General features: G+C 47.0%; 2 protein-coding genes across 2 annotated transcripts in view; one reads left to right on the top strand and one right to left on the bottom strand.

Annotated features, from left to right (window-relative positions):
- Positions 1-22,020, top strand: part of LOC147014934 (polycystin family receptor for egg jelly-like) — a 211,620-nt gene that overhangs the window by 42,835 nt on the left and 146,765 nt on the right. The window contains exons 6-7 of the mRNA XM_085853433.1: positions 9,379-9,774; positions 15,375-15,682. Of these exons, the coding sequence (XP_085709559.1) occupies positions 9,379-9,774; positions 15,375-15,682 (704 nt within the window). The remainder of the gene's footprint in view (positions 1-9,378; positions 9,775-15,374; positions 15,683-22,020) is intronic.
- LOC147014935 (uncharacterized) lies at positions 14,351-15,040 on the bottom strand (the record flags this gene model as incomplete). The annotated part of the gene is made up of 1 exon (XM_085851517.1): positions 14,351-15,040. A coding segment is annotated over one exon (690 nt), but the record flags the coding sequence as incomplete, so codon positions are not given.

The following is a 22,020-nucleotide window of genomic DNA, read 5'->3' as shown; positions in this document are numbered from 1 at the left end:
ACGAGTTATGGACCCAGTAACATGCTACGTTAAATCTATTTATTACATAGGCAGTTGACTTTCTTTTTCTTGGATCACCGTCGGTATCAATTGTCAGTCAGGTCAGGCCAGATGAGATCTGTGACTTGCTGCAGGTATCATGTAAACCTGTACTAACCTGTTCCATGGTCGGGTTGAAGGTGACTAAACCGTCTCCCCCACCAGGTTTTTTGGTGAGGAAGGTGTTTGGATATGGAAACCCAGCAGTATTAAAAACAAAACATGTCAAAGGGCGGAGGAGCTCCTTGTGAGCCAACGGCCATCCATATCTAGTGCCCAACTGTGTCTGTGGACGTCCTCCTGGAGTTGCGTTACTTCTTATTCGGAGGTTGGTGGCAGGATTTGCACTCTGGCCACCGTAAAACCCTTCATTCCGCAAAACACTAAAACGCAAAGAAATCTGAAAACCCACTCCGTAGGAGTACCTCTTGTGCAGCTTCCCTTCACAGGGCAGCTCACCGGATGATGGGATTGGGGCAAAGCCTTCGGGACCCCCAATCTTTGATGATAGCAGGGAAACCACAGGGTAACATTCCCGGGTCAGATTGCGTGAAAGTGTCGGAGTGGTGCTGAGGTGTCGTCCACCAGACGGCGGACTCCTTGGGTTAACCTGAGGCGGTCCCTTTGAGTGGATGCCTGGAATGTCCCATCCTGAACACAGGGTGATCACCTGTTTCTGTTATCATCTGAGCCCAAGCGTTTGGACATCGGTATTGCAGCACTCTCTGAGGTTTGGAAACGGATTGCGGCGAGAAAATGGCGGGTGGTTACACCTACTATTGGTCCGCTCGCTCAGATGGTTACCATTCCCAAAGAGTTGCTGTAGCTGTGTCCAATAAGCTGATGCCAATGATAATTGAGGTAACACCGGTCAAAGAGTGTATTATGAGACTAAGGATTTGTCACTCCTTTGGTGTCATATCCCTGGTCTCTGTCTATGCTCAGACTGAGGCGATGGATCTCACCGTGAAGGATGCATTCTACACAACGCTTGAGTCTGTGGATGATCAGTGCCCCAGACGAGATACACTTCTAGTCTTTGGGGATTTCACTGCATCGACTGGAGCTGATAGGGATGGTTATGAGACATGTGTTTGGCCCCATTGGTCAAGAACTATGAACAGAATAGCATTAAGTTCCCTGACTTTGCAAGAAGTCATGGAATTAGGGTGGCTGGTTCATGGTTTCAGCATCCACAAGCTCATCGCTGGACTTGGTATTCCAACGCCGGCAGTGTGGCAAAGGAGATTGACCATGCCCTGGTTGACGGTCACTGGAGGATGATCCAGAACTGTAGGGTCGACCAGAGTGCTCAGTTCCTCAAAACTGACCACCGGCTTGTTGTAGCAACTCTGAAGTTGCACCTTAAATCCAGGAGAATGGTATCATCCCAGCCAAGGCTGGATGTTGGCCAGCTCAAGGATGAGAGGGTAGCTGAGGAGTTTGCGAACAAGCTGAGTGGAGATTTAGGGGGTCTGGATGCTTTGGGGAATCCTGAAGAGTTGTGGAGTGGCTTCAAGACCAATGTCCTTGATGTTGCTGGTGGATGTCTTGGAACTCACCAAAGGGCGAAGAAGAATTTTGTCTCTCAAGGGACACTGGATACCATTGACCAGAGTCGCAGGGCCAGGCTGAATGGCAGAGCTGAGCTGTTCAGGGAGCTGAGGCGTAAAACTGTACGTGCGCCAAGGGTGGACAAGGAGGCCTATGTGTGAGGAATCTGTGAGGGGGTAGAGCATCACCTGTGGACAGGTGATTCTCGTCCTGCTTACAGGGGAATTCATGCATTGTGTTCATCGAAGCCCATCTCTCGGAGCACTGCAGTTAGAGCAGGGAGTGGTATGCTCTTGACAGAGGACTCTGAAGTGAAGGCCCGCTGGGCCGGTTACTTTGAGCGGTTGTACCAGGCTGATCCACCAGCTGTTGAGTTGGACGTCAGGGGTGTTACAATCCCTGTTGCTGACCCACCAATCAACTGTGGCCCACCTTCGCTTGTGGAAACACAGGCTGCGGTGAACAGGTTGAAATGTGGTAAAGCTCCAGGGATCTATGGCATCCATGCTGAACTTCTCAAGGCTGGAGGAAATGCTGCACTCGTGTCGCTGCATGCAGTTCTGTGCTCTGCCTGGAACACAGGCATCATCCCAACTGACTGGAAGAGGGCCCTTGTTGTCCCTCTCTGGAAAGGGAAGGGTGATCACCAAGACTGCAATAACTACCGAGGGGTGACGCTGCTCTCAGTGCCGGGCAAGGTCTTTGCTCAGATAATTATTGATAGGGTTCGCCACCATCTGCTTGAGCACCAGCATCCAGAGCAGTCAGGCTTTACACCAAGGAAGTCAATGATTGACCGTATCCTTGCTCTTCGGGTCTTCACTGAACGCAGACGAGAGTTTCGGCAGGAGCTGCTTGCAGCCTATGTTGATCTCTGTAAACCGTTTGATTCGAGTGAATCGGGATGCCCTCTGGAGGATTCTTGGTCTTCGTGGGGTGCCACCAAAACTGATCGATCTGATGTCTGAACTCTACTCTGGTACTGAGAGTGCTGTGAGATGTGGCGGTACCATCTCTGACTTATTTCCAGTTGTTACTGGAGTTCGTCAGGGGTGTGTACTGGCCCCCACACTTTTCAGCACTTGTATGGACTGGATTATAGGGCCGATTCTAGGATGTCAGAGAGATCAAGCTGCGGTTCATCATTTGGGAATGTCAAGATCTCTGATCTTGATTTCGCAGATGATGCAGTCATCTTTTCGGAGACTTTAGATATCCTTTTGGGGGCCCTCGAGGTGCTGAATGAGGAGTCGGAGTCGCTGGGATTACGGGTTTCCTGGGTCAAAACTAAGATCCAGGCTTTCAATGACATCTTGGATGCTGCTGTCCTGTCTGTGCCTGTTTTGTGATGAGGATGTTGAGGTCATGGTGAGATTCACTTACCTTGGCAGTGATATTCATGTCTCTGTTGGCTGTGAGTCAGAGGTCAAGAGTCGTCTGGGTCAGGCTTTGGGAGTCATGGATTCACTGGATAATGGGGTTTGGTACTGCCGGTACCTGTGCGGGAGGACGAAAGTCCGAGTTCAGCTCATTGGTGCTTCCAGTCTTGCTCTATGGATGCGAGACTTTGACTCTGACCAAAGATCTGAGATGGAGACTTAATTCCTTTGGTACCAGGTCTCTTCGGAGAATCCTTGGCTATCGCTGGTCGGACTTTGTGTCCAACGAGCAGTTGCTGAGAGAGACTCAAATGAGATTTGTTACCTGCATACTCCATGAGCATCAGCTGCGGCTGTATGGACATGTGGCTCGGTTTCCTGACGCCGATCCTGCTCACCAGATTCTCTCAGCGAGGGAGTCTTGTGAGTGGAGGAGGCCAATGGGCCGACCACGTGCCTCCTGGTTGCAGCAGCTTGATCGGCATCTCAAGGAGATAGGGATGGGCCAGGCATCTGCCTGGGGGATGGCCAGACGGAGGCCCCTGGAGTACAGGCGGAAAGTGGACGCAGCAACGCGCTGCTCTGGCGCATACTCCCATACCTGACCTGACCTGACCTGGGTCCATGGGGTAAACCGAGACTTCCCCTTGTTAAACGAGGCCCCAAACACGTCAATCCACTCTGTGGGTTTGACGAGTTTTGGACCCAGTAACACGCAACGTTAAATGTATTTATTATATTCGCAGTTGACTTTTTTTTCCTGGGATCACCGTCAGTATCAATTGAATTTGTATCTAAATCACCTCAGCATGAAGTAATTCATGTTCACACCATGGATGTACCACTACACCAGCAGCACGGACGAACAACTCGTTCAGTTGCACCTGTAGTTTGTGCACCAGATCAAACCTTTACATTGGCCCAGATAGCACGTGTTAAATCCCGTGGCATTGTCAGTTGAACGGAGTTTATAAATAAATTATTTAAAACATATTGTTGTGTAAATGACTCCTGGGGGATGAAAAGTCTTTTGTATCATTCTCGTTATTCCTTGTTATTCTAGTTATTCTGTGTTTTAGACAAGGGTAATATCATCATAGACATCAAGCAGGTTGGGGCGGTTTCTGAAAACATGTTCGTGACATTTCTATATACTTTTTCATAATATGAAAACAGCTTGACCTCTACACATGACATCGACATAAACACTTTTCCAAATCCAAGAGGAAGCCCCGAATAAATACTGTTTTGTTAAATCCCAGAGGAAGCCCCGAATAAACACATTTTAAAATCCCAATGGAAAGCCGAATAAACACTTTTTAAAATCCGAGAGGAAGCCCCGAATAAACACATTTTAAATCCCAATGGAAACCCGAATAAACACTTTTTAAAATCCCAGAGGAAGCCCCGAATAAACACATTTTAAAATCCCAGAGGAAGCCCCGAATAAACACATTTTAAATCCCAATGGAAACCCGAATATACACTTTTTATAATCCCAGAGGAAGCCCCGAATAAACACTTTTTAAAATCCCAGAGGAAGCCCTGAATATACATTTTTAAATCTCAATGGAAACCCGAATAAACACTTTTTAAAATCCCAGAGGAAGCCCCGAATAAATACTTTTTAAAATCCCAGAGGAAGCCCCGAATAAACACATTTTAAAATCCCAGAGGAAGCCCCGAATATACACTTTTTAAATATAAATGGAAACCCGAATAAATACTTTTTATAATCCCAGAGGAAGCCCCGAATAAATACTTTTTAAAATCCCAGAGGAAGCCCCGAATAAACACATTTTAAAATCCCAATGGAAACCCGAATAAACACTTTTTAAAATCCCAGAGGAAGCCCCGAATAAACACATTTTAAAATCCCAGAGGAGCCCCGATTTCACGCTTTGTCACATCCGAGAGGAAGCCCCGTTTAAACACTTTTTATAATCCCAGAGGAAGCCCCGATTAAACACTTTTTATAATCCCAGAGGAAGTCCCGAATAAATACTTTTTAAAATCCCAGAGGAAGCCCCGAATAAACACTTTTTAAAATCCCAGAGGAAGCCCCGAATAAACACATTTTAAATCCCAATGGAAACCCGATTAAACACTTTTTATAATCCCAGAGGAAGCCCTGAATATACACTTTTTATAATCCCAGAGGAAGCCCCGAATATACACTTTTAAAATCCCAGGGGAAGCACCAAAAAAACACATTTTAAATCCCAATGGAAACCCGAATAAACACTTTTTACAATCCCAGAGGAAGCCGTGAATTTACACTTTTTAAAATCCCAGAGGAAGCCCCGATTTCACACTTTGTCACATCCGAGAGGAAGCCCCGATTAAACACTTTTTTATCATCCGAGAGGAAGCCCTGAATATACACTTTTTATAATCCCAGAGGAAGCCCCGATTTCACGCTTTGTCACATCCGAGAGGAAGCCCCGAATAAACACTTTTTAAAATCCCAGAGGAAGCCCCGAATAAACACATTTTAAATCCCAATGGAAACCCGAATAAACACTTTTTATAATCCCAGAGGAAGCCCTGAATATACACTTTTTATAATCCCAGAGGAAGCCCCGAATATACACTTTTTATAATCCCAGAGGAAGCCCCGAATATACACATTTTAAAATCCCAATGGAAACCCGAATAAACACTTTTTAAAATCCCAGAGGAAGCCCCGAATAAACACATTTTAAAATCCCAGAGGAGCCCCGATTTCACGCTTTGTCACATCCGAGAGGAAGCCCCGTTTAAACACTTTTTATAATCCCAGAGGAAGCCCCGATTAAACACTTTTTATAATCCCAGAGGAAGTCCCGAATAAATACTTTTTAAAATCCCAGAGGAAGCCCCGAATAAACACTTTTTAAAATCCCAGAGGAAGCCCCGAATAAACACATTTTAAATCCCAATGGAAACCCGATTAAACACTTTTTATAATCCCAGAGGAAGCCCTGAATATACACTTTTTATAATCCCAGAGGAAGCCCCGAATATACACTTTTTAAAATCCCAGAGGAAGCCCCAAATAAACACATTTTAAATCCCAATGGAAACCCGAATAAACACTTTTTACAATCCCAGAGGAAGCCGTGAATTTACACTTTTTAAAATCCCAGAGGAAGCCCCGATTTCACACTTTGTCACATCCGAGAGGAAGCCCCGATTAAACACTTTTTTATCATCCGAGAGGAAGCCCTGAATATACACTTTTTATAATCCCAGAGGAAGCCCCGATTTCACGCTTTGTCACATCCGAGAGGAAGCCCCGAATAAACACTTTTTAAAATCCCAGAGGAAGCCCCGAATAAACACATTTTAAATCCCAATGGAAACCCGAATAAACACTTTTTATAATCCCAGAGGAAGCCCTGAATATACACTTTTTATAATCCCAGAGGAAGCCCCGAATATACACTTTTTAAAATCCCAGAGGAAGCCCCAAATAAACACATTTTAAATCCCAATGGAAACCCGAATAAACACTTTTTACAATCCCAGAGGAAGCCGTGAATTTACACTTTTTAAAATCCCAGAGGAAGCCCCGATTTCACACTTTGTCACATCCGAGAGGAAGCCCCGATTAAACACTTTTTTATAATCCGAGAGGAAGCCCTGAATATACACTTTTTATAATCCCAGAGGAAGCCCCGATTTCACGCTTTCTCACATCCGAGAGGAAGCCCCGAATAAACACTTTTTAAAATCCCAGAGGAAGCCCCGAATAAACACATTTTAAATCCCAATGGAAACCCGAATAAACACTTTTTGAAATCCCAGAGGAAGCCCTGAATATACACTTTTTATAGTCCCAGAGGAAGCCCCGAATAAACACTTTTTAAAATCCCAGAGGAAGCCCCGAATAAACACTTTTTAAAATCCCAGAGGAAGCCCCGAATAAACACATTTTAAATCCCAATGGAAACCCGAATAAACACTTTTTAAAATCCCAGAGGAAGCCCTGAATAAACACATTTTAAATCCCAATGGAAACCCGAATATACACTTTTTAAAATCCCAGAGAAGCCCTGAATATACACTTTTTATAATCCCAGAGGAAGCCCTGAATATACACTTTTTATAATCCCAGAGGAAGCCCCGATTTCACACTTTGTCACATCCGAGAGGAAGCCCCGATTAAACACTTTTTATAATCCGAGAGGAAGCCCTGAATATACACTTTTTATAATCCCAGAGGAAGCCCCGAATATACACTTTTTAAAATCCCAGAGGAAGCCGTGAATTTACACTTTTTAAAATCCCAGAGGAAGCCCCGATTTCACACTTTGTCACATCCGAGAGGAAGCCCCGATTAAACACTTTTTTATAATCCGAGAGGAAGCCCTGAATATACACTTTTTATAATCCCAGAGGAAGCCCCGATTTCACGCTTTGTGACATCCGAGATGAAGCCCCGAATAAACACTTTTTAAAATCCCAGAGGAAGCCCCAAATAAACACATTTTAAATCCCAATGGAAACCCGAATAAACACTTTTTACAATCCCAGAGGAAGCCGTGAGTTTACACTTTTTAAAATCCCAGAGGAAGCCCCGATTTCACACTTTGTCACATCCGAGAGGAAGCCCCGATTAAACACTTTTTTTTATAATCCGAGAGGAAGCCCTGAATATACACTTTTTATAATCCCAGAGGAAGCCCCGATTTCACGCTTTGTGACATCCGAGAGGAAGCCCCGAATAAACACTTTTTAAAATCCCAGAGGAAGCCCCGAATAAACACATTTTAAATCCCAATGGAAACCCGAATAAACACTTTTTAAAATCCCAGAGGAAGCCCCGAATAAACACATTTTAAATCCCAATGGAAACCCGAATATACACTTTTTAAAATCCCAGAGGAAGCCCTGAATATACACTTTTTATAATCCCAGAGGAAGCCCTGAATATACACTTTTTATAATCCCAGAGGAAGCCCCGATTTCACACTTTGTCACATCCGAGAGGAAGCCCCGATTAAACACTTTTTATAATCCGAGAGGAAGCCCTGAATATGCACTTTTTATAATCCCAGAGGAAGCCCTGAATATACACTTTTTATAATCCCAGAGGAAGCCCCGAATATACACTTTTTAAATCCCAATGGAAACCTGAATAAACACTTTTTATAATCCCAGAGGAAGCCCCAAATATACACTTCTTATAATCCCAGAGGAAGCCGTGAATTTACACTTTTTATAATCCCAGAGGAAGCCCTGAATATACACTTTTTATAATCCCAGAGGAAGCCCCGATTTCACACTTTGTCACATCCGAGAGGAAGCCCCGATTAAACACTTTTTATAATCCGAGAGGAAGCCCTGAATATACACTTTTTATAATCCCAGAGGAAGCCCTGAATATACACTTTTTATAATCCCAGAGGAAGCCCCGAATATACACTTTTTAAATCCCAATGGAAACCTGAATAAACACTTTTTATAATCCCAGAGGAAGCCCTGAATATACACTTTTTATAATCCCAGAGGAAGCCCCGAATAAACACATTTTAAATCCCAATGGAAACCTGAATAAACACTTTTTATAATCCCAGAGGAAGCCCTGAATATACAATTTTTATAATCCCAGAGGAAGCCCCGAATATACACTTTTTAAAATCCCAGAGGAAGCCCTGAATAAACACTTTTTATAATCCCAGAGGAAGCCCCGAATATACACTTTTTAAAATCCCAGAGGAAGCCCCAAATAAACACATTTTAAATCCCAATGGAAACCCGAATAAACACTTTTTATAATCCCAGAGGAAGCCCTGAATATACACTTTTTATAATCCCAGAGGAAGCCCTGAATATACACTTTTTAAAATCCCAGAGGAAGCCCCGAATAAACACATTTTAAATTCCAATGGAAACCCGAATAAACACTTTTTATAATCCCAGAGGAAGCCCCGATTAAACACTTTTTTGAATTTACACATTTCCCACGATCCTTGGGAGTGAATTTACACGTTTCCCACGATCCTTGGGAGTAAATTTACACGTTTCCCACGATCCTTGGGAGTGAATTTACACGTTTCCCACGATCCTTGGGAGTGAATTTACACGTTTCCCACGATCCTTGGGAGTGAATTTACACATTTCCCATGTAAATCCTGATGGGTGTGATAATGTTTGAGATTCAAGGGGAAAATCGGTCACACGTTCGATCTGAAATGAAAGTTTAGTAAATTTATTCTCACAACAATTCGTTTTATTATTTTTCATTCGAAAAGTGTTGTTTTAAGAAAATGAACAAAGGTAAACATTGTTTTTATTGTATTGCTTTAATGAAATGTACAAGGTAAATAGTGTTTTAATTGTGTGTGTTTTATAATACAATTTTAATAATAATTTTTGATTTAATTCATCTGTGATTTGATCTTTTTCATGTTGCTTGCAGTGTCCCTCGGTGCACAGTATATTGGCTGTGTGTGTTACGTGCCGTTTAGATATCGCAATAAATTATCAAAACTTGATAAACCAGGTGGAAAGTTCTGCCTTGTGGTCCACACGCAAACAAATGTGTTGACCTCGCGACGTGTGAACCAATGCGAGGAGCCGTGGGTACTGATCCGAAGCGGTCACCTGTGCCAATTCAAGGGTAGCCAGCCACTGTGCCTGTTTAGCACCACCAGTTTGCAACTCTCAACTACAAAACCCACTGAAGAAAGTGTCATGGTGTACAAGAAGAACACTCTGTACGTGCCCCTTCAGAAGAAATGTTTGAGATTTCGGACAACATCTGTGCTGTTTGGTGTATGCGACGACGAGAGATCTCTTTTGCACTTTACACGAGGTAACCTTTATAAAGGTTTCTTACGTTTTTCAACGTAACAAACGTGTCGTCACATCTCTTAGTCCCTTCTGTTTTCATCGACATTTTTATAGCTCATGCTTACTCTGTAATAACGAGTCCAGAACATATATTTGAGCGACAGTGAGCGACGAGATGCAAGGGGGGTAGCGATAGGTTTTCCACAGGTGAAACAAAACCCACACAGCTTTATATTTAAATTGTATGTTTTAAACTGGTCTTGTAACGTTAAAATGATATTTTTATTTCGACTAAAATTGTGATTTCATAAGTGCTGTAGTTATCCAGTGCCACAACCTCATATGTTTAAATCCCCTCTGTACAATTTTCATCCTGGTCTAGGTTCTGAGCTGTCGTACTTGTAACTCATGAATGGGCAAGATGACCCCACAAGCTAAAGTTTTGAGCGCTGTGTGATTTTGATAATCATTTTTGTTCTTCCATGATGGCAATGCTGTGGTGTGACACACTATTTAATGTTTTATTTATTATGATGACATATACATACATACATACTGTCGGGGGGGGGGGGGGGGGGTGGTTCGTGGTGCTTGACTCAGCACGTCCTCCAACGATGACAAGCAAGCTTTGGACTTCACGAGTCTGGAGGAACGTACAAGTCAGCTCCCACTCAAATAGGATCTTTGTCAGGAGGTGTCTGTGACTTCTGAGTGGCATTACCATGACCACATCAACAGCGTAACGTTTTTAAAACTTGTATTTCAAACAAATAGATACAAAGTCAAATGAGCAAGTTCACCGTTACATACAATGTCCAACTATGATTCGCGCAAGTAGTTCTTTCTGTCGACCAGTGTCCCAGTCCTGCTGGCACAACTCACGCTTCTTCACCATGACCTTTGGGATTGTCGATTCTTCACCCACCCAGCAGGATTAAAAACAAAACCTGTCAAAGTGCGGAGTAGCTCCTTGTGAGCCAACAACCATCCATATCTCGTGCCCAATGGTGTCTGCAGACGTCCTCCTGCAGTTAGATTACTTTCTATTAGGAGGTTGGTGACAGGATTCACACTCCGACCACCGTAAAACCCTTCATTCCGCAAAACTTACGAAAAGCAAAAAAAGTTGAAAACCCACTCCGTGGGAGTACCTCCTGTGCAGCTTCCCTTCGCAGGGCAGATCACCGGATGATGGGATTGGGGCAAAGCCTTCGGGATTCACACTCTTTGATGATAGGAGGGAAACCACGGGGTAACATTCCGGGGTCAGATTGCGGGAGAGTGTGTCGGAGTGGTGCTGAGGTGTCGTCCACCAGACGGCGATCTCCTTGCGTTAGCCTGAGGTGGTCCCTTCGGGTGGGTGCCTGGAATGTCCTATCCCAAAGAGAGGATGATCACCTGTCTCTGTTATCATCTGAGTTCAAGCGTTTGTAGATCGGGATTGCAGCTCTCTCTGAGGTTCGGAGACCGGATTGCGGTGAGATCATTGTGGGTGGTTATACCTACTATTGGTCTGGTTGCTCTGATGGTTACCATGCCCAAGTAGTTGCTGTAGCTCAGTCTCATAAGATGACTGCAATGATAATTGAGGTAACACTGGTCAACAAGCGTATTATGAAACTAAGGATTTGTCACTCCTTAGGTGTCATTTCCCTGGTCTCTGTTTATGCTCCGACTGAGGTGAGTGATCTCACCGTGAAGGACGCATTCTACGCCACGCTCGACTCTGTAGTTCATCATTGCCCCAGACGAGATACTCTTCTATCTTGGGGGATTTCAATGCATCGACTGGAACTGATAGGGCTGGTGATGAGACTTGTATTGGCCCCCATGAGTCTGGAAATATGAACCAGAAGAGCTCGAAGTTCGTTTACTTTGCAAGAAGTCAAGGACTAAGGGTGGCCGGTTCATGGTTTCAGCGTCCACAGGCTCATCGCTGGACTTTGGGTGGCGGGTTCATGGTTTCAGCGTCCACAGGCTCATCGCTGGACTTTGGGTGGCCGGTTCATGGTTTCAGCGTCCACAGGCTCATCGCTGGACTTTGGGTGGCGGGTTCATGGTTTCAGCGTCCACAGGCTCATCGCTGGACTTTGGGTGGTGGGTTCATGGTTTCAGCGTCCAAAGGCTCATCGCTGGACTTTGGGTGGCCGGTTCATGGTTTCAGCGTCCACAGGCTCATCGCTGGACTTTGAGTGGCGGGTTCATGGTTTCAGCGTCCACAGGCTCATCGCTGGACTTTGGGTGGCGGGTTCATGGTTTCAGCGTCCACAGACTCATCGCTGGACTTTGGGTGGCGGGTTCATGGTTTCAGCGTCCACAGACTCATCGCTGGACTTTGGGTGGCCAGTTCATGGTTTCAGCGTCCACAGGCTCATCGCTGGACTTTGGGTGGCCGGTTCATGGTTTCAGCATCCACAGGCTCATCGCTGGACTTTGTTTGGCGGGTTCATGGTTTCAGCGTCCACAGGCTCATCGCTGGACTTTGGGTGGCGGGTTCATGGTTTCAGCATCTACAGGCTCATCGCTGGACTTTGGGTGGCCAGTTCATGGTTTCAGCGTCCACAGGCTCATCGCTGGACTTTGGGTGGCCAGTTCATGGTTTCAGCGTCCACAGGCTCATCGCTGGACTTTGGGTGGCCAGTTCATGGTTTCAGCGTCCACAGGCTCATCGCTGGACTTTGGGTGGCGGGTTCATGGTTTCAGCGTCCACAGGCTCATCGCTGGACTTTGGGTGGCCAGTTCATGGTTTCAGCGTCCACAGGCTCATCGCTGGACTTTGGGTGGCGGGTTCATGGTTTCAGCGTCCACAGGCTCATCGCTGGACTTTGGGTGGCGGGTTCATGGTTTCAGCGTCCACAGGCTCATCGCTGGACTTTGGGTGGCGGGTTCATGGTTTCAGCGTCCACAGGCTCATCGCTGGACTTTGGGTGGCGGGTTCATGGTTTCACCGTCCACAGGTTCATCGCTGGACTTTGGGTGGCCAGTTCATGGTTTCAGCGTCCACAGGCTTATCGCTGGACTTTGGGTGGCCAGTTCATGGTTTCAGCATCCACAGGCTCATCGCTGGACTTTGGGTGGCGGGTTCATGGTTTCACCGTCCACAGGTTCATCGCTGGACTTTGGGTGGCCAGTTCATGGTTTCAGCGTCCACAGGCTCATCGCTGGACTTTGGGTGGCCAGTTCATGGTTTCAGCGTCCACAGGCTCATCGCTGGACTTTGGGTGGCGGGTTCATGGTTTCAGCGTCCACAGGTTCATCGCTGGACTTTGGGTGGCGGGTTCATGGTTTCAGCGTCCACAGGTTCATCGCTGGACTTTGGGTGGCCGGTTCATGGTTTCAGCATCCACAGGCTCATCGCTGGACTTTGGGTGGCGGGTTCATGGCTGATTCTAGTCCGTACTGGAAGTTTGTCTGAGAACGTTGCAGCATCTTCACGAATCTTCGAGGCAGTGTACAGTACAATATTGCCTTCTACAGTCAAAATTGCTCATTCCATCAAACAGTTCACATTACAATTTACTGATACAATATTTCCTGATGTCATACACCCTCCACACTGGAGCGTTTTGTTGCCTCGGGTGTGTAATATAAAGATTGGATCAGTGTCAAAGCGAGTGACCATTTCGAAATTGATAGTTGGAGGAACGTTTGATTGTGTTAAAGTTTGATGTGCAATTGTTGGTTTCGCTTTTGTTCGTCAACTACTGACAATTTAATCGTAATAATCAGTAAATGTGTTTGTGTGTGCCAGGATGGTGGAGACGGAGCACACTCTTCATTTGTCTAGTCTGGGTTCAAATCTTCGCCCAAATAGAAACTAAAATTTGTGATTTGAAATGAGGTCTTTCCATCGATGAGTCATCCCTCGGATGGATGTTAACCTGGAGATAGATGAGTATGTCGTCCCTCGGATCGATGTTAACCTGGAGATCGATGAGTATGTCGTCCCTCGGATCAATGTTAACCTGGAGATCGATGAGTATGTCGTCCCTCGGATCAATGTTAACCTGGAGATCGATGAGTATGTCGTCCCTCGGATCAATGTTAACCTGGAGATCGATGAGTTTGTCGTCCCTCGGATCGATGTTAACCTGGAGATCGATGAGTATGTCATCCCTCGGATCAATGATAACCTGGAGATCGATGAGTATGTCATCCCTCGGATCAATGATAACCTGGAGATCGATGAGTATGTCATCCCTCGGATCAATGTTAACCTGGAGATCGATGAGTACGTCATCCCTCGGATCGATGTTAACCTGGAGATCGATGAGTATGTCATCCCTCGGATCGATGTTAACCTGGAGATCGATGAGTACGTCATCCTTCGGATCGATGTTAACCTGGAGATCGATGAGTATGTCATCCCTCGGATCGATGTTAACCTGGAGATCGATGAGTACGTCATCCTTCGGATCGATGTTAACCTAGAGTCCTGTCTGCTTTCGTTGCTTTATGAACTTTAAACATTCAATGGTGTCTTTTGATTCACACTTTTGGGAATTATTACCGATTGTGAGTGTACGTCAAGGGATTCAAAGGGCAGACCACACAAACAGGGGGGGCACATCAGCAGCACAGAAAATTATGCAAACCAGTTATATAATGTTCTTAAAATTGTGTGTGACTGTGCGTGTGTGACTGTGTGTGTGTGTGTGTGTGTGTGTTTGTGTGTGTGTGTGTGACTGTGCGTGTATGACTGTGTGTGTGTGTGTGTGTGTGTGTGACTGCATGTGTGACTGGGTGTGTTTGTGTGTGACTGTGTGTGTGTGTGTGTGTGTGTGTGAGAGACTGTGCGTGTGTGACTGGGTGTGTGTGTGTGTGACTGTGTGTGTGGGTGTGTGTGACTGTGTGTGTGTGTGAATGTGTGTGTATGACTGGGTGTGTATGTATGTGTGACTGTGCGTGTGTGACTGTGTGTGTGACTGTGCATGTGTGTGTGTGACTGTGCGTGTGTGACGGGTGTGTGTGTGTGTGACTGTGCGTGTGTGACGGGTGTGTGTGTGTGTGTGTGTGTGACTGTGTGTGTGACTGTGCGTGTGTGACTGTGTGTGTGTGTGTGTGACTGTGTGTGTGACTGTGCGTGTATGACTGGGTGTGTGTGTGTGTGACTGCGTGTGTGACTGTGTGTGTGACTGTGCGTGTGTGTGACTGTGCGTGTGTGACGGGTGTGTGTGTGTGTGTGACTGTGTGTGTGTCCCTGTGTGTGTACGTGTGTGTGACTGGGTGTGTGTGTGACTGGGTGTGTGTGTGTGTGACTGGGTGTGTGTGTGTGTGTGTGTGACTGTGTGTGTGACTGTGCGTATGTGACGGGTGTGTGTGTGTGTGTGTGTGTGTGACTGTGCGTGTGTGACTGGGTGGGGGTGTGGGTGTGGGCGTGTAGGTGTGAGTGTGTGACTGGGTGTGTGTGTGACTGTGCGTGTGTGTGACTGGGTGTGTGTGTGTGTGTGTGTGACTGTGCGTGTGTGACGGTGTGTGACTGGGTGTGTGTGTGTGACTGTGCTGCTGATGTAGTCCCCCTGCTCACAAGAGCAGCATTGTGGAAGGCATATTTGAACACAAGTCCATTTGACGTGTGGAACATTGTGTTTCAGTCGGTGTGTTTTCTTGCAACATTTTCAGATTGGTCCCGTCCTGTGGGAATGAAATCGAGATTTCTTCCCAATGAGGTGTTTAGTGCAAGTTCCTCAGAGGGAAATGAATTTTCTGCCCACAATGCCCGGCTATACAACTCTGATGGATATTGGCGCACGCATGGTGTCCCAGGAGGACAATACCTTCATGTGAACTTTGAAAGTAAAGTCAGTGTGACTGGCATTGTGGTGCAAGGGTCGGCACCTGAACTGGACAATGCACGAGGTTTGCAGCCTTGCTTCGTGACGTCATACAATATTGAAGTAAAGAATAATAACTGGCACCGATTGCCAGAGGTAAGCAATTTCCTGTTTTTGCGTGTACCCTTATAAGGTGTGATGATGTACCCATGTCCCCTTATAAGGTGTAATGATGTATCCATGTCCCATTATAAGGTGTGATGATGTACCATGTCCCCTTATAAGGTGTGATGATGTACCCATGTCCCCTTATAAGGTGTAATGATGTACCCATGTCCCCTTATAAGGTGTGATGATGTACCATGTCCCCTTATAAGGTGTGATGATGTACCCATGTCCCCTTATAAGGTGTGATGATGTACCCATGTCCCCTTATAAGATGTGATGATGTACCATGTCCCCTTATAAGGTGTGATGATGTACCCATGTCCCCTTATAAGGTGTAATGATGTATCCATGTCCCCTTATAAGGTGTGATGATGTACCATGTCCCCTTATAAGGTGTGATGATGTACCCATGTCCCCTTATAAGGTGTGATGATGTACCCATGTCCCCTTATAAGATGTGATGATGTATCCATGTCCCCTTATAAGGTGTGATGATGTACCATGTCCCCTTATAAGGTGTGATGATGTACCCATGTCCCCTTATAAGGTGTAATGATGTATCCATGTCCCCTTATAAGGTGTGATGATGTACCCATGTCTCATTATTAGGTGTGATGATGTACCATGTCCCCTTATAAGGTGTGATGATGTACCCATGTCCCCTTATAAGGTGTAATGATGTATCCATGTCCCCTTATAAGGTGTGATGATGTACCATGTCCCCTTATAAGGTGTGATGATGTACCCATGTCCCCTTATAAGGTGTGATGATGTACCCATGTCCCCTTATAAGATGTGATGATGTATCCATGTCCCCTTATAAGGTGTGATGATGTACCCATGTCCCCTTATAAGGTGTAATGATGTACCCATGTCCCCTTATAAGGTGTGATGATGTACCATGTCCCCTTATAAGGTGTGATGATGTACCCATGTCCCCTGATAAGGTGTGATGATGTACCCATGTCCCCTTATAAGGTGTGATGATGTATCGTTTACACCTCTTCAAGCAGCATCGTGTCCACAAGTGCATGGGTGCACAGGAATTACACAAATAGAATTCTTCATCATTGTGCACCAACGTCTTTACTGCACTGTTGTTTCTAAAATCTTGAAACGTGTCCTGATTGGTACATAAAAATCAAATGATTTTTCTGCAAGATATTTGGACTTGGACACAATAAGCAAGGGAATGAATGAACAGCAAGAGCAGAGTGTGAGGAAGGCAGAAAACACTGCAACCTGCGATATGAGGGTTCAGTGAGGTTGAGTGAGTGGTGGTAAGGTAAAGATTGCAAGTAGTGATGGGGGTGACGTTATATGTGGGTGCAGTTTGCTTTTCAAGCCTTGGACGGAAGAGTGCAACGTAAACGTTTCTCAAAGGTAATTTCACAAATGACAGAAAAGGAAAACAAAATGGTGAAGGTGGGCCGAATAACTGGATCTTGGTAGTTGAAGCAGAAGGCAGTTACTGGAGACTATGTGCATCCCATCGGAGCTCAGGAGGGTCTGAGAGGTGTGAGAGCAGAGGAAGCTAGACCAATGTCTCACCAGTAAAAACAATCGACCTTGTGATGTGACAGCAACAGACCTTCTGTTTTGGCCTCAATATGGGATATGCAAATAGTGTGGAAAGCTTTTTGATCCCTAGAATTTGAGAGAGAGATGGAAATTTATGCTTTTGGAGCCCCAGCCCATCCCATGTGAGCAGTATTCCATTGTCTTGAGTTAGACAGAACGAGCTTGTAGGCAGGGAATAGTTCTGTTGTTTGTTTAAAGGGTGACTTAGAACGACAGAGCCTGCCAAGCTTTACTATGGGGTAAACCCAAGAGAGGTCATGGTGATGGTGAAGTTAAGAACTTCAAGGAACTGAACCACTTGCAGAAGCTGACCATTTCAGTACATAGCTGTCATGTGCAGCCTATGGCTACTGGTTAAATCATTTTCTGGAGGTGCGGCTGTGTTGCTGATGCAGTGCCCTCTATCACCAGTGCACTGGTAATCACCGACCTCGGAAGGATGACAGGCTGAGTCCACCAATCTGGTGTTAATTCAACAGCAGACAGGGGCTCAAATGCAAGACCCCCAATATCTTTAGCCAGCCACCTAAATGGTTGAGCTAACACCAGGCTTATTGAAGCTTTTAAAGACGAGGATTACAGAATCCTGCTTCCATCTCGGTAGAAAGACAGACTTTGAGAGACACAAGCTACACAATATTGAGAGAAAAGATGACAGTTATGGTGAGCACATCTTCAAGGCAATTTCAGGGATTCGATCTGGTCCAGTAGCTTTTGAGATGTCAAGCCCTTGAATAATGTTAGCAACTTTCCTGGGTGTAATGATAATAGTGGAAACACTGGTGTCAACGCAGGAAGGACAAGTAGGCAATGGGTGTCCATGTTTTTCAAGTGTAGAGTTTACAGCAAAACGCTCAGTGAAGAGGTTGCTTTTATCAATAGGAGAACGAAGCACTGCACAACCATTGAAGAGGGCAGGAAATGGTGATCGATTACAGTTGAGAATGCTGTGACCAATTCTCCAAAAAAAAATCAAAAAAATCAAAAAAATCGCTGGAACCGAGCTATTGATTTGAGACAGATTTGTGCTCGCAATACAAAACAAGTGACGCACCTCACACGAGCCAACACGATCCATCCATCTATTGGGACCATACTCTTATACAGAGCATCAGAGCTGCTAAAGCGGTCTCCTGGCCTGGACAGGTCACCACTCCAACACAGGATACTCGAATAGCTCAATCACCCTAGCAAGCTGGTACTCATTTTGCTGAACCTCAGAAGGATGACAGGCTGAGTCAACCCCACCTGGTATTAATTCAACGGCCGAGCGGAATTTGAACTCAGGACCCAATGATCCCAAGCCTGCCACCCTAACCATTATAACCATTAGGATTAAGCCAACAACAGGCAACTCAACACGATGATACTGATTGTAAAAGTTATTGTGATGGGCGAGAGCAGCAGCACAAGCAGGTGTGAACCATGGCTGAGGGGCAGTGTTGGGCACCGATAACCAAAAAGTTAACTTCGATAACGATAATCCGGTAACCTCAATTTTTAAGTCCGATAACGATAATCCGGTAATTATAATACAAAGTTATCGAAGTTAACGATAATCCGATAACTACTTTTTAACAACAATTAAAAAAAACAAGGAAAAGCTTCAAAACCCATGAATAAAACCCAAGAATAAAATAGTAGGCCATGAGCCATGGCTCAGGAAGTGCCTGAAAGTCATGTTTCGTTCCACTCATCGGGCGAGGGGGGGGGGGTAAGACAAAACCTTGATGATATGATAGTATGTATCCAAATAGATACGTATCCAAAAGTTGTCCACTCAAATAGCTGCAGTTATTGTGTATTTTCATCTTGAAAATCGATGCATTCCCTGCGCTCTCTCATTTGAATTTTCTCCACTCGGATCACGTGTGGGCCACGTGACGCCTCGGCAGCCAATAGATCGGCTGACATCGTATGCAAATTACGTCAGACTGTCATGTGACCAGCTAAGTTGTCCAAGATGGCAGCTTCCTGCAGGGAGGAAATCACCAGCAGCTGATCGGCGATTTATCGGTAATTTTTGATGAATATGGCCAGTGAGGACGCTCCCCAGTGTATTATTCACCAGGACAATGTAGCGAACGGAGAAGTCAAACGTTTTACGTCTGCAAGATGGGATAAATGGCGAGAAAGTGTCAACAAATGGCTCGTCTTAGACGGTCACGAACGACGTTGAGCCGAGAGTGCCGGCACGGGAGGACTAACTTCGATCATGGGCCTACTGTACCCAGAGTGCCCACGCGGGAGGACTAACCATTGTGCAACGCCAGCACGTCAACCCATCAAATGAACGCCATTGACCCTGCCTGGGACAGCTTTATATATAGCCGGTCAGCCACGGCCGGACATTACATACATACGGCCGGCGGAGCAGACAACTGGGCAGTCGAACCGGCGCTGATCGACACTTGAGGCGCACCCAGTCGGTGCCTTTTGAGAGCGTCTATCATGAACTTTTAAATATATTCGGACATTTGCTTTAAAGTTTCGAAAAGTTCACGTTACTATTTAAAGATGTGGTATAGCCTGCGGGCATGCAGGGCGGGGCATGATGATGGGAGGAGTGGTCGGCATGAGCGTCGTGTCTGCCAGGAATATAAGGAGTGCGCGCCGCCTGAGGCGTTGTAGTGATGCCGTAGTCGCCCGGCTTGTGAGTGTGCTGAGTACGTAATAAAGGAGGGCTGCGGGCAAAGTACGCCCGCGCTCGCGCTTGTGCAACACAGCCCGGCTCGACTGTTCCCCCGCTCGTGTCTGCCTGCTAAGCATCTTCTACATGACACTACAGTTGGCTGACGAGGATCTTCGGATCGGCGTGTGCAGGGCGGGAGCGAATAACCCGTGCGGTTCCAGGCTACGGAGCCAAGGGTCTCGCCAGCACGAGCATGGCAGAAGGTCAGTGCACGGCGCACGAACGCGTGCCTGCCTTCGTCGGAATCGACTTCGGCCACGTCGAGTGGGCAACGGCCGCGCTCAGTGTTCGTTTTATTGAGGCACGACAAATCGGGGGAATGATTTCTGCAAAGCCACGGCTGAAGAAGGAGGACACGCGGTTCGGCTCGAACGCGGCGTTGGACGTCGCGCAAGCTCTGAAAAATGTCCGGGGTCTCGATGGTCGGGGCGCAGCAGATGGTCCGGGGGTCAGCGCGATGTGCCAGGCGCGTACGGCCGCGCGCAAGGTCTGCGGCGTGGGTCGTGGACGGCTTTTGCAATACGATCACTCGGACGGCGGTCTGAGCACTCGGGGGCGTCGACGGTGTGTATGCCGAGAGTCATCGCCCATCATGACAGTCATTGATGGCGGTGTGCGAAGCGGTCCTTCCGTCCCGGGTCAAGACCTACTGCCGGCATGGTGTTTGGTGCATGGCGTGCACGGTGACGCCCCGGGTCGAGTTTTGCAGCCGGGGCACAGAGATTCCAGCGACCCGGAGCGGGAGATGCTGCCCATGTTGAGCCTGGTTTCAGTTGGTCCTATGGTGACAGGACCGATGCCAGTGAATGTCGAAGTGATCGGGGCACTGATCGGGTGTCGAATTGAGTCCACTCGTGCTGCCCTCGCATCGCGCGCGTACACCGGCGAAGCGATTGCGCCGCTTGCGGCACCCGACGTCTCGGTGCTCTACCGGGGGCGAAGCGCCCTACTCACGGTATTTGTGGTGCGAGGGGAGGGGCCCGTCCTTTTGGGTCGGGACTGGCTGGCGCACCTCGGGCTGGATCTCCAGTTCGTACCTCCAGGTGTGCCGGTGCTCTCTTCGATGCTTTCGTCGAGTACCGAGGGCGAGGTTCTGGCGGCGGGAGCCGCGTCGATGCAACGGGAGCGGCCGTTCGTTGCTGCCTGCAACGGCAGTGTGCGGTTCGGGAGTAGCAGGAGCCGTGCCAGCTCTCGCGATGAGCTCTCGCGCGTCGGCTGCGTTCATGGTGCGAGGTGCGCCTGTGTTGTTCGGGCAGCTTCAACGGGTTGCGGTGAGCCCGTGGCGTTAAAGGAAGTCGCGAGTCACAACATCGAGTCAACAACCAAGGGACGGACTCGTGATGTGGGTTGTGGGTTGCTGTTCATTGCATATTTGTTTTTCATTGCTCGAGTGATGCGGTTTAACGTTGTTGAAATAAATGCCAGCAGTTCCCGTGTGAGAATGGGTTTGGCGGAGATCAATCGATGGGATTTGTATTATGATCAATGTGATGTGGGGGCTTTGGGAGCGGTGGGGGCGGTGGGGGCGAATAAAGGGGGTTTATTGGCCTCCAGTTGCCCCAGGCCACGGGTAGTTGTTTTGTCAGGTGCTGGGATTTTATCAAAAGAACGCGCTGTACGGAAAAATGAGTTTGCAATGGTTCCTGTGCTGTTCCTATTGATTTATGACGAGCTTGTAGTTAAAATGTGGTTTGAATGGAGTTGCGACCGTCTAACTGCCGTGGGGGTCTCGGAGATCGACTCGGAGCCGGGACTCGTGCGCTGGTCGGCGTTACCCCCACCTCTGCTTTCAGCAAGGTCAGACGTGCCTGGCGCCTGGGGCGCGGCTCTCTGGGTTCGCTCAAGGCCGTTTTGGCCATGCAGTGGAATCTCAACTGATTGTGGTGCGTGGGGTGTTGGGGAGTGTTTGTTGCTTCCAGCCAAGGGCGCTGTTCAGCGCCCCCACCAAGGTCGGTCGGGTCTGGCGGTGGCGCCACGGGTTCCAGACAGCGGGGGTCCGGCCTCGAAAGGTTTATCTGTTTCAGGTCTGGCTGGGGAAGAGGTGCCGCCTTAT

The sequence above is a fragment of the Eptatretus burgeri genome, chromosome 13 (genome assembly GCF_056783735.1).
Source record: "Eptatretus burgeri isolate ZD-2024b chromosome 13, Ebu_testis_v1, whole genome shotgun sequence".
Lineage (NCBI taxonomy): Eukaryota > Metazoa > Chordata > Myxini > Myxiniformes > Myxinidae > Eptatretus > Eptatretus burgeri.
The sequence above is the reverse complement of the archived record's forward strand: the minus strand, read 5'-3'. Positions and strand labels throughout refer to the sequence as shown.